General features: G+C 53.4%; 5 protein-coding genes across 5 annotated transcripts; 3 read left to right on the forward strand and 2 right to left on the reverse strand.

The window, feature by feature from the left end:
* Positions 1-346: 346 nt before the first annotated feature.
* J4E83_000625 (uncharacterized protein) lies at positions 347-1560 on the reverse strand (the record flags this gene model as incomplete). Its single annotated transcript, XM_049327586.1, has 2 exons — positions 347-1348; positions 1399-1560. The coding sequence occupies 2 exons, from the start codon at positions 1558-1560 to the stop codon at positions 347-349; spliced, it is 1164 nt and encodes a 387-aa protein (XP_049193731.1).
* Positions 1561-1938: 378 nt separating this feature from the next.
* Positions 1939-2875, forward strand: J4E83_000626 (uncharacterized protein; the record flags this gene model as incomplete). The annotated part of the gene is made up of 2 exons (XM_049327587.1): positions 1939-2797; positions 2847-2875. 2 exons carry the CDS (start codon positions 1939-1941, stop codon positions 2873-2875), a joined length of 888 nt encoding a protein of 295 aa, XP_049193732.1.
* Positions 2876-4010: 1135 nt separating this feature from the next.
* J4E83_000627 (uncharacterized protein) lies at positions 4011-5032 on the forward strand (the record flags this gene model as incomplete). Its single annotated transcript, XM_049327588.1, has 3 exons — positions 4011-4155; positions 4207-4704; positions 4764-5032. 3 exons carry the CDS (start codon positions 4011-4013, stop codon positions 5030-5032), a joined length of 912 nt encoding a protein of 303 aa, XP_049193733.1.
* Positions 5033-6285: 1253 nt separating this feature from the next.
* J4E83_000628 (uncharacterized protein) lies at positions 6286-7543 on the reverse strand (the record flags this gene model as incomplete). The annotated part of the gene is made up of 2 exons (XM_049327589.1): positions 6286-7455; positions 7511-7543. 2 exons carry the CDS (start codon positions 7541-7543, stop codon positions 6286-6288), a joined length of 1203 nt encoding a protein of 400 aa, XP_049193734.1.
* A 623-nt stretch (positions 7544-8166) lies between these two features.
* On the forward strand, positions 8167-11588 carry J4E83_000629 (uncharacterized protein; the record flags this gene model as incomplete). Its single annotated transcript, XM_049327590.1, has 3 exons — positions 8167-8728; positions 8775-11293; positions 11352-11588. The coding sequence occupies 3 exons, from the start codon at positions 8167-8169 to the stop codon at positions 11586-11588; spliced, it is 3318 nt and encodes a 1105-aa protein (XP_049193735.1).
* Between the last annotated feature and the right edge of the window lie 734 nt (positions 11589-12322).

Here is a 12322-nt window from a genome sequence, read left to right on the forward strand (position 1 = left end):
CACGTGGGCATGGATAGCTCCTGACTGGGAAGTACCGCATAAGGCTGACCTAACGACGGGGACGGAGAAGGTTTACGAGAGGAACAAGTATAAAGCATTCGTCTAAAAATTGGTATTCGTCATGGAAGTGTAGTGGGAACACGTCAACCAAGAAAAAAACTGAACAAGCCTGCAGCCTGCATCAACTTGAAAATCTACAAGATAGGTGACCCGGCGTCGATGTAGGCTCTAGACCTGTTCAGCTTTTATTGTATGAGGTAGTGGGAATGGCTACCTGCCGGTACCTCCACCGTCCAAACAGGTAGGTAGAGATGCAATATGATACAAATCGCGCAACGATCTTCACCTAAACGACCAATCGCCCTGGCTCGGCTTCCAGCACCGTCTTGACGCGCTCGAGGAAAACGCGACCACGCTTCTCGTCGCCCTTGGGTACGCTCACACTGAATACATTGAGGGGACCCGCAACACCTGCTGCGCCCGAAACAGGCTTAGCGGAGGTCTTCTTGCCGGCTAGCATGTCGAGAATGTCCGACTTTGGTGCTGGGGCGCGCTTGCTGGGGATGGTGGTAGGTGGCAGCGCGGTGACTTCTGGGACGAAGTTGCCGCGCGAGTACTTCGAGGATACCTTGTCGAGACCCAGAACAGCGTTGAATAGCTCGTCGGCGGTTGGCTTTGCGACCTTGGATCGAGGGAGGTCTTCGTTGGCGAGCTCGGCGGCGCGCGCGACGAATGTTGACAGAGGTAGGAAGACGCCTATTGAGTCCTTGACGCGCTTCTGGCATTCCATTACTGCGGTGAGGGAGACAGGTAGTGCTACCTCGATAGGAAGGTCTTCGACAACCGCTGGTGCTTTGGCTGCTGGCTTCTTTGATGCTTCCTTCTTGGGCATGGGCTTGATGTTGGAGAGGTCGAGGTGCGACAGCTTGGTGAAGCGACTCGCCAGCTCCGAAGGGTATGAGTTCTCGATCTGACCAACATATGCGAGCACGTCGCCCTTGAGCAGTCTGCCACCAGGACCGGTCGCGGGGATCTTATCAGCCTCCTCCTTTGGCAGACCATTGACTTCGAGCAAGTGTTGTACGGAGGGGTATAGCGGGTAGGTTTGCTTGGAGGCCTTGCCGCTGGAGGCTTTCTTCGAGGCATCGGATTTGGCAGGCGGGGCAGAGGTTCGCTCCTCCTTTGGTACCGGCGCAGGCTCTTTCTTGGACTCCTTGGGCGCTTCGGCCTCTTTCTTGGGCGCGGGGCTCTCTTCGGCGGGTATCTCGAGGGTGGACAGGTCGTCGCCGGGCTCTGCTGTGACGGCTATCCGTGTGCCGACCTGGACTGCTTTGGAACCGTCTTGGACCTGGAGTTCGTGTTAGCCATGGCCTGAAGCCAACATATCTTCCCACGTACAGTGATCTTGGCCAGGATACCGTCATCCTGCGCCTCGACGTCCATCTGCGCCTTATCCGTCTCGATCTCGAGCAGCACGTCGCCGGCGGAGAAAGAGTCTCCCTCCTTGATCTTCCAGCTCGCAATGTTGCCCTCGGTCATGGTCGGTGAAAGCGCAGGCATGTTGAAGCTTTGCGCAGCGAGCGAGGCCTGACTTGAGTGCAGTCCTCTCCGAGCACCTTGGTTGCGCAACTGCTGCGAGGCAGCCCGCGCCGAGACTCTACATACCGCGGCGAGCGAAGCCATGGGAAATCAATTGACAGGCGGAGACAATGGCAGTGGGAGGGTGTTGAGCGACGGTGCCGATCTGCTGGCGGAAATGTTGGGCGGAACAAGCTTCGGAGGTGTCGAGCGGGACGCGCTTGGGCCGCTTCTAGTTGGACTTTTTCCGACATATCGCGACGGCATCCAGGTATCCACGCCCACATACTGCCGCATTGACTTGCTGGAGTATGCTTGGTGTATAGCGCTGATTGAACACCCCACATCACTGCACTCACAATGCCCGCCTTCTCCCGGGGCTTCGACGCCTTCCTGCGCCAACACACCCTCCGCCTCCCCTCATCCCTCCGCGCCGCCCTCTTCGGAACACGGGAATCATTCTTCACACCCACCACGATACGGACGATACGGCAGAACCGTTCCTTCACATCATCCGTGCTCCGACGCTACCAATATCCCAAGACCAATGTAGTCGCACCAAAACCCAGCTCATTCGTGAGCAGCGACCCCGTCCTCCGCCAGGTCGTCCAAACCCGCCAGCCAGTCCTCCTCTACCAAGCGCCCAAGAACAAGTGGTACTATCTGAAGGTGTACGGAACGGGAGCATTATGGATCGGTGTTGGAGCGTTCTCGATCAAGTTCAATGACGACATCAAAGACAATGGACTATCCTTCTTCGTACGTCCAACCTACGTCGTGGTGGGAGTGGGCTTCATCATCATCGGCTGCTACATCTGCACCGCGCCCAGCAACCGGATGCGCGCACTGGAAATCCTTCCTAGTTTACAAGGCGGGCCCATGCAATTGCGCCTGGTAGTCAAGCCGGTGCCGTGGCTGAAAGAGCGCGTCATATACACGGATTTGGGCAAAGCGACAATAAGTGAGAAGACGGAGCCCATGGTGGCTGAGCTGCTCGAGGCAGAACGCTTTAAGCGGCAAAAGCTTTGGGATGACTTGGGACACATGAACATTGCAGCGCGTGTGTGGGAGGGGTCTGCGCGCTGGGTACATCAGAAGTGGACCAACTTCTTCTTGAAGTTCAAGTTCGCCGTTCTGAGGTTCGGTATTGCGAAAGTCAAGGTGAGGGGTGACGAGTGGAAGATTGACTGCTCGGGGTACTTGCTCGAGAACGGCAAAGGTATGTCAATGCGATTACACTACTGAAGTGATATCTAACCAAGATGCAGCTGTGGACCGAATCATCCCCGAGGAATAAGTTCTCGTGCGCACATAGGAGGCGGTACTCCAAAGCTGTTTCGAGGAACGACAATTTCTATCCCGCGACCATAGCCTCACTGAGACGACCGAGGCGCTAGTAGCACCACAAATGGCGGCAACTCCTGCTGAGATCAACTGTTGATATTACGGGATTGCGCACGATCAATTACGACCATGTACACGACTTGTATACAACGGCACACAACTGTAGACTACTGTACGATACCAGACCAGCACTAGTTGCAAAGGACAATGTCATCAACATAACTTCAATGCGCAGCTTGTGGCTTGATATCGGGCAGCATATGCACCTCCTCGTCCCGTCGGTAGCTGTTTATGTCTGGCCAAAGACACAGAAGAATTCGGCATCCACCCACTCATATCACGAGTGATTTGGTGTACACTTCTATTCCTGTCTCTTTCTCCTGCAGCTTACTCTTTGCGTATTCGCCAAAATCTTCTTGCAGACGCCCGCATCGGGATTCTGGACTAGATTCACCCGCAAGGCTGAAGTGGGCTGCCATGTCCAAGGTGTCCGGGCTGACCAGCTTGCAGCGTAACCGCATCCGCGAATAAGAAACCTCTAGTTCGGATCGCCCTCATACCCAGACTCACAGCGCCTACGCTGGAAGCAGCCTCTCTTGATTTTGTGGCTGTCCGTCCATTGCAGACACCTCATGCGTGGCTTGGCTGGCCGACAAATCTGCAGCATGGAACAGCGCCAAATTTTGCACTGCCAGCTCTGCATCAAAATGGTCTACACTTAATGCGGAAATGCTTTGCACTGCCCGCTTAGCCTGTTGCGTGACGTGTGCCCTCCTCGAGATATGATCTGCTCGTGTCCCAGCTGCACACCTAGTGCTCTTACCTCATCTCATATCTGCGCAACGCTTTACTAATCGTCCAACCTGTTCACATCAAACAGTACCACCGAACTCCTTCAGTAAATCTTCACTGTTACGTAGGCATTCATCCTTCCGAGATCACTTGCTGTAAGCTGGACATCCTTAATTGACGTCATCCATCGTAGCCCTCACTCTCCACACACACGAATGTCTCGCTCAGCATTACACTCGCATGGAACGACCACCGTAATGGGCCCTGGACGTCCATCGAGAAAAACAGACAGCGCCATGCCAAAGTCGAAGAAACTGTACATCTGGAAGCTCAGCACTACATGGCCTTCGGAACGCCCCTCGCGCGAGCGCTTGGTCGAGAAGAACTTCCGGCTCCACGTCGATGAGAAAGAATACGAAGATGAGGATGGAGATTACCGGTGTCAGTAACCAGAGCTTTCGAAGTCAAATCTTTGCTGACCGATACATGTAGGCATTGTCAAACTCATTATGAGGGATGATACATACCAGGAGTCCCACGCTTCTGGTGTCCTTGTAGGACCTGACACCATTCTGACCTCGGCACACAACGTTCTGGACCATCGTGAAACTTCAGTTTCGCACGCTGTAGCTGTCAAAGCTTATATCGGATACCATCTTGGCTCCTCTTCTGGAGGAAAAGGGGTTCAAGAACGTTTCGGCACAATGGTCGTAGTACCTGCAAAATTCGTTGTCTCTGAATACAATGCGTCCTACGACAGAGCTCTTATCAAGGTCGATAGTATATTTACGCAGGTCAAGCCAGCCATGTATAGAGCGCCATCATCAGGAATGACAAAGGTCCTCGTCGTCGGTTATCCTGGCAACAACACATCGCAAGTCCGCAATGCATGTTCAGAGTGCCTGTGGGCTGGTTGTATGTACGTAGTGAAGGGTGAGGCTGAGCTCAAGGTCCAAAAGCTATTGCATTATAAGCTATCGACTGCGGAAGGTAAGTACCAACGTGGAAGGGCACATGGACTTTTGTTGCATGCTAATTATAAGGCACAGGTAACTCTGGAGGTCCCGTATTTCTCGACGAGATGCCGAGAACAGTCATTGCTACTCATACCGGCGGCGCCTCCGAAGGAATCAATCGCGCCACTGCAGTGGATGTCGACTTTATCAAAGCAGGCAGGGCTGCCCTAAAACAACAACATCCATCTCCCCATCGATACATCGTTATGCGCCAACAAGCCGGCACTTATACTTGGGTTCTCCTTCAACCGGAACGCGAATGGACCAACTACGTCCCAGGGTCCAGGGCGTCTCGGCGCTGACACTGGAATGTTACCTCACAATGTCGCATACCCAGATCAAGCAATCTCACGCAAGACCTCCCGAGCGTGTTTCCTACAACAAGTTAGAGAGATTGTCTCATCTCGCTCGAATGCAAGACAAACTGACGGCTATGGCGCGTCATTCCAAGAGTCGCCTATAAAGATGTTATGACAGGCCCCACGCCCTGTACGACTTCACGGCCACATACAACGGCAATCAAGTCCAAGTACCGTTCTGCTTAAGTCTTCTACATCTACTTCGAATATGGTCGCAATCTCATTCGGCGTCGATGCATCGGTCTACTGTTACGATACACCCCTCGCTAGCCTCGAAGTTCTATGGAAGGGAAGGCTCGGGCCCAAACAATGGCTTTAGTTTACCTGTGGAAATGTAATGAATGTTTCACGAAAGAATCTAATAGCGAAGTGTGGAGAATAAATCATGATCGTTTCCAGAGCAAGTGTTCTCTTATCTTAGAAGCCCACATCCAGCCAATACCCCGTACTCCCCTTCCCCTTGTAAAACTGCGTGTATGCACCTATCGTCGACCTATCATCCTTCATATTAGCACACCCCCCTGAAGATCTCCTGTCACAACCACTTACCCGGCCATCTGCTCCTTATCCTTAGCCTTCTGCCAATCCTTCCATCGCTCCTTCTCAGGCAGCGTCGCATCCCGCCAGCGCTCTTTGCCTGGCTCAACGGATTTGGAACGGCGGGATCCGGAATGAATATGCAGTTTTGACCGCCAGGAATGTGAGGAGGAAGGGCGTTCTGGTGTTGATGGAGGGGTTTTTGAGGGGGATGTGGATGTGGATGCGCTTGTTACGTTTACGAGAGGGGCTGTGGAATTGTTGCTCTCCTTCTCGGTGAACGGGCCTGGGACTTGAAGTTTGGATGGGTCTGTCATTGTGGAAATGATATGTATGTAGTTTGAGGGGAAGAAGTGCGGAGATGGAGTGATGGGGACAGTGGGGAGGGTATATGTTTGGATGAGGGGAGAACAGGTTTTATTGTCGCACGGCGCTTACTATCTATCTACTTAATATCGGTAGGGTATAAGTTGTTGATCACTGGTTGTGGCTGTGGAATCTCACTGTCTGTGAGACGGGCGTAAGGCGTCCACAGGGCTGAGTCCACTAGCCGCCCCCAATGTTGCGGTTAGTGTGGCGTTGTGGCTGATTCGGACCGAACAGTGGTCTGCAAACTGTATGCATTTGATGTAAATATTTCCTACTGACCATACACTACTTTACTCTGCCAACTCCACCTCATCAAGATTCTTTCGTATAAACTTCGTCACGGCATCCAACCCCTCCTTAATAACGTCCGTCTGATTAACAAACCCAATTCTGACGTACCCCTTGAACTCCTCGCCGAAACAAGTACTACCAGGCACAAACATGACGCCAGTAGCCTCTAGCAACTTTTTGCAAAAGTCCACAGAATCCACTGCCTTGCCTTCTCGGTGAAACTTGACGAAAGCCGTAGTACCCGCAACGGGCTTCACCCACTCGCACTCATCCTCGTTCTTGAGTTGGAACTTCTCCAGAAGAGCCAGGTTGGTTCTCGCGAGTTGGATGTTACGAGCTAGTAAACTGTGCACTGTTGATGAGTGAAGAGCGTAGGCGGCGATGGCTTCGTCGAAGTAGGACACGGAGATTGTGGTGTAGTGCCGTGCTGAAGCGATCTTCTCGATGATTTCAGAGCTGCGAGATGCTATCCAGCCGATGCGGATGCCGGCGAGGGAGTAGGCTTTTGACATGGAACCTGTGACGATGACGTTCTTGTAGCCCATGGACAGGAGGGAAGGTGGGAATTCTTTGTCTATTGGGATGATGGAGTGGAATAGAGGGCGGTAGACTTCGTCACTCATGATGGTGATGTCCTTTTCGGTCGCGATGTCGATGAGTTCTTGGAGAAAGGTCTTGCCTAGGATGGCTCCAGTGGGGTTGTTGGGATTGTTGATGATGATGAGCTTGGTGTTGGGCTTGATGAGCGACTTCAAGTCGTCGATAGTTGGTACCCATTTGTTCTCTGGCGTTGCTTTCCATAGGTCGACTTCGGCGCCCAGTTGCTTGGGCACTTCGTAGAGGGACTGGTAGGTGGGGTAGTGGCAGATGACATGATCTCCTGGTCCAACGAGGGCATATGCAGTCAGGTAGTTTGCTTGGATGGCACCAGGAGTGATGAGGATGTTGTCTGGAGAGAGGGGGTTTGTGACCTTGGCAGAATATAGTCTAGCCAAGTTGTTGCGCAGGTCGTCACTTCCTCGGATGGCCCCGTAGTTCAGGACACGCGAGGTGTCGAAAACGGGCTGATGTTTGTTCTCTGACAGCTCGCGTAGCTGATCGACGGAAATTGAGGCGCAACACGTCTCGGCGATGTTGTACTTGCATTTCGTCTCGTACGCATCCATCCACTGGGCATGTTAGTCATTTCCCCACGTGGAGTGCGAGATGCGGGGATGGACTTACGGACTCGACGGCGAATTCTTCAATTTTGACCATTTTGGCTTGCAATGCAGAGGGTGGTTCGTGACTGACAGAAGAGTACAAAGAAAATTTAGTTGATATAGTTTTTATGTCTCAAGGTAGCTCTGGGGATTGACATAGGGCGCACATGATGGCCTCTCGAGGTTCCGCTGAAGCGGGCGAGCTAGTTGCTAGAGCGCGCCGACGGCTAGGTTGGGCTGGCAAGAGCGCGTCGCCGCTGATGTCGCGCGATCACGTTGATCGTCGCGTTGCTAGAGACGAGGCTGCTAGTCGCGTGATGTATATCCATGAATGCTCTTCTGCATGCTGTGCGAGATATCGATGATGACGAAGACCATGTTGCCTGCATCACCTGTTGGCGTGTGCCTCGGTCTAGCGGTCCGCCATGGTGCTTGGCTGGAGACAGCCCAGCCTCCACGAATCAGCGTCGCCGCAGGCCGATGATAGCAGCACTGCCATCATCTGGCCACCCGTTGCTACCTGTTGTCCCTCGTCCCCATCGCGAGCTGCCCAGCTCTTGCCGTTCCTTTGACTTTGACAGTCACCTTCCGTCTCATCACGTTACCTCCGAAAGAAGCAGGCACACGACAACCTAGATAGCTATCGCATAGCTCGTCCCGCGCCGCAAACAAGACGCGATGCGCCAACGGACCTGGGCGACGTCGCTCGCCGCCTTGCTGGGCCTGGCATCGACGGCGACGGCCCACAAGACGTTCGCCAACTACACCCTCGCCGACTCGCCACAGGATCTCTTCTCCATCTACGGCGACCGACCCGATGGCTGTCCGCCATGCTTCAACTGCAACCTGGAAGACTTCAAGTGCAAGCAGTTTGCCGACTGCAGCAAAGCAAACGGGAGATGTAACTGTGGGCCTGGATTTGGAGGCGAGGACTGCTCAGAGCCCCTCTGCGGCGCCCTGCCCGATGGCAAGAACCGCTCACCACGCGGAGGCGCAAAGGAGTGCGAATGCTCAGAGGGCTGGTCTGGCATCAACTGCAACGTCTGCCAGACCAACGACGCCTGCAACGCCATGATGCCGGATGGAGAGGGCGGCGTCTGCTACAAGGACGGCCAGCTGGTCAAGGAGAACTTCCAGATCTGCGACATCACCAACAGAAAGATCCTCGACACGTTGAAAGATAAGAAACCGCAGGCGACCTTCTCTTGCAATGCCGAGTCGGAGGAATGCAACTTCCAATGTAAGCTCCATACCCTCCACCCTTCATTACCAGCTAACCATCGCAGTCTGGGTTGACCAAAGGGAATCCTTTTACTGCGCCCTCGACACGTGCTCCTCCCACTTCACCGCCGAATCCGACCGCAACATCACGAAATACCGATGCGAGAACATCAAGTGCGAGTGTGTCCCAGACAGGATGCTCTGTGGAGAAGATGGCTCCGTTGACATTGGTGACTTCTTGAAGGAGTCCATCAAGGGTCCTGCTGAATTCAGAGGCATCTCAGCTATCAACAGCAAAGACAGCGGAAGCATCTTCTCGGAACCTGCCATGAACGACCTCATCTCGAGCATCTTCGGCGACGAAAGCATCTTCCTACAATGCGACACGGGCGAGTGTCTATACCAGACGGAAGTGCCAGGCTACGAGAGACCCATCAAGAAGATCAACACGCCGTTGATCGCTGGCGTCATTGCAGGAATCGCACTATTCATCGTGGCGGCTATCTTGGCCATCTGGTACATTACCCACCGCGCTGAGAGCCATCGATACGGTCCCATCCACCTGTCGGACGATGAGGAAGACGAGGACGCGAAATTGCTCGCCGATCACAAGCCAGCTTCCTTCCTCTTCGAGAACGTCGCCTACAACCTGAAAGGAAAGCAGATTCTGTCTGGCATCTCTGGTGCTGTCCACCCTGGAGAGCTCTTGGCCATCATGGGTGCCTCGGGTGCTGGAAAGACTACATTTCTCGATATCCTTGCCCGCAAGAAGAAGATTGGAACCGACAGTGGCGATTTCTATATCAATGGCGAGAAGGTCCGCGATGACGAGTTCAGAAGCGTGATTGGTTTCGTCGACCAGGAAGACACCCTTTTGCCTACCTTGACTGTTCACGAGACGATTCTCGACTCTGCATTGTTGCGCCTGCCCAAGGAGATGAGTCGCATTTCCAAGGAGCAAAAGGTAGAAGACGTTGAACGTCAACTCGGTATCTACCACATTCGCAACCAGAAGATTGGCTCTGAGGAAAGCGGTCGTGGAATCTCCGGTGGTGAGAAGCGTCGTGTCGGTATTGCCTGCGAACTTGTTACCTCGCCCAGCATCCTCTTCTTGGACGAGCCCACAAGTGGCCTGGACGCCTACAATGCTTTCAACGTCGTCGAGTGCCTTGTCAACCTGGTCAAGAACTACAACCGAACTGTCGTCTTCACTATTCACCAGCCACGCTCGAACATCGTCGCTCTCTTCGACCAACTGATACTGCTTGCGAAGGGCAGAGCTGTCTACTCTGGACCATTCGAGAACTGCCAAAACTACTTCGACGAGCTCGGCTACACCTGCCCACCTGGTTTCAACATTGCCGATTACATCGTGGATCTGACCATGCACGCGAGCACAGCACGGAAGCCCATCGACGAAGACAGTTCACTCTTCAACCGTGATCTTAACCGCGACGGACTCACTACAAGCGCAAGCAGCGCAATTGCTGTCAAGTCCATTCCTAGCATCAACACATCGGAGCTCGAACGCGACATTGCTGGTAGTCCCAGCAATTCTAGCATACTGCGACCCAAGAGCAAGAGGAGGACGTCTATCAAGCAGCAGCAAGAACGCGAGCTATTCACAAGGAAGAAGAACACTGCTTCTGTCAACGACGGTGCAATGTCTCCCAAGACTGATGACGAAGCTCCCTACGATCGCCGAGGCGCTATCAAGGCCCAATGGATGAAGCTCACTCGTCAACAAGGCGGCGTGCCCCCTCAAATACTCGAAGACCCAGATGAGCTCCCTCCTCCTGCCAACGGCGCCACTGGGACCAACCTTGACCTCCTGATCAACGCCTATGCATCCTCCGACATTGCAGCTAGGATCCGCGACGATATTGCTAGCTCGGTAGCCAGCGCAAATTTAGCCAACGGCACCAACGGAGTGCAACAGCCAAACGGTTTCGTCGCAGCAGGAAAGCTCAAGGGCTTCAGGAAGGTCGGTCTCTTTGGCCAGTTCAGAATCTTGTCTCGACGAACCTGGCGCAACCTCTACCGCAACCCCATGCTCATGCTTACCCACTACGCCATCGCCATTGTCCTCGCTGTCTTCCTCGGTTTCCTCTTCTACGGTCTCACAGACGACATCAAGGGTTTCCAGAACCGCCTTGGTCTTTTCCTGTTCGTCCTGTCACTCTTCGGCTTCAGCAGCTTGACCATCCTCACCGTTTTCGCTCCCGAAAGACTGCTCTTCACCCGCGAGCGCGCCAAGGGCTACTACTCCCCACCCGCCTACTTTGCCGCCAAGGTCATCTTCGACATCATTCCTCTCCGCCTGCTTCCACCCATCATCCTCGGTATCATCGTGTACCCCATGACTGGCCTCATCCCCGCATGGCCCAACTTCCTGAAGTTCACGCTCTTCCTCGTCCTGTTCAACCTCGCAGCCGCAGCCATCTTCCTCTTCATCGGCATTGTATTCCGCAACTCCGGTGTAGCCAATCTGATCGGCGTGCTAGTCATGCTATTCAGTCTCCTCTTCTCTGGCTTCTTCCTTAATAAAGAGAGTATTCCTGCTATAGCCAAGTGGCTGCAATCGGTAAGTCCCAACTCGCCCTTCCACGCTCAAGTCCGTACATGCTAACAAACACCCCCAGCTCTCAATCTTCCACTACGCTTTCGAAGGCCTCATCGTCAACGAAGTCAAATACCTCTCCCTCATCGACCACAAATACGGCCTCGACATTGAAGTCCCTGGCTCCGCTATCCTCAGCTCGTTTGGTTTCAACACGCAGGCGCTGTGGAAGGATTGTATTGGGCTGGGTGTGTTTGCCGGTGCGTTTGTGGTGCTGGCGTATGCGGCTATGCATTTGTTGCTCGTGGAGAAGAGGTAGTGGGATGCTTGGAGAGCCTTTTGGTTCGGGAGATCTATATTTTTTTATTTTCTAGGGGTTATGTGGGTGGCGCATAGGGTTCGACTTGCATATATGGCGTTTGGTCACTGGGACCCTTTTCTTACACGATAGTAGAGAGTAGAGAGCACACATTGATCATGTGCAGATGAACAGTTCCACGTCCGCAGCACATGCTACAATCTCGCGATCTCCTTCATGCTGTCTCTTCGTCATGCTGTAAGCCGCTTACGGGGACCAAAGTTGTGAAAGTGAAGACGTTAGAGATGGATTTATGGCCTGAGGAAGGCTACTTCCAGGATTACTATGGGAATTGGTGTAGGGTTGTCAGACATGAAGGATGTGGCTTGTGTTGATGGGAAGGATTTGCTGATTTTCCGTCCGTACAATACACGTATGTATGCACTCACCATGTGTTTTCACGGCTTGTGAACATGTGACTGGGTCAATCAGCCCATTGCTGCTTCGGATAGATGGACATGCATCTCAACCACAACCTACAATCTCGGTCGAGCGCAAGAGGACTTCTAATGTTGGGAATTGTTGAGAACACTTGCCAGTGCATTGACATGATGCTTATCGAAATCTGGGATTGTTGGTATCAGGATGTTCAGCGAAACGGAGAAAAGGCCGACTTTAGATTGATGCTGACAGACTTTTCGTTGGAGGCAGATAGATACCGCAGGTCCTCCCGCGTGGCACCTCCAAACCCCCAA

The sequence above is a fragment of the Alternaria metachromatica genome (assembly GCF_023757995.1).
Source record: "Alternaria metachromatica strain BMP 0045 chromosome Unknown scaffold_1, whole genome shotgun sequence".
NCBI classification, from domain to species: domain Eukaryota; kingdom Fungi; phylum Ascomycota; class Dothideomycetes; order Pleosporales; family Pleosporaceae; genus Alternaria; species Alternaria metachromatica.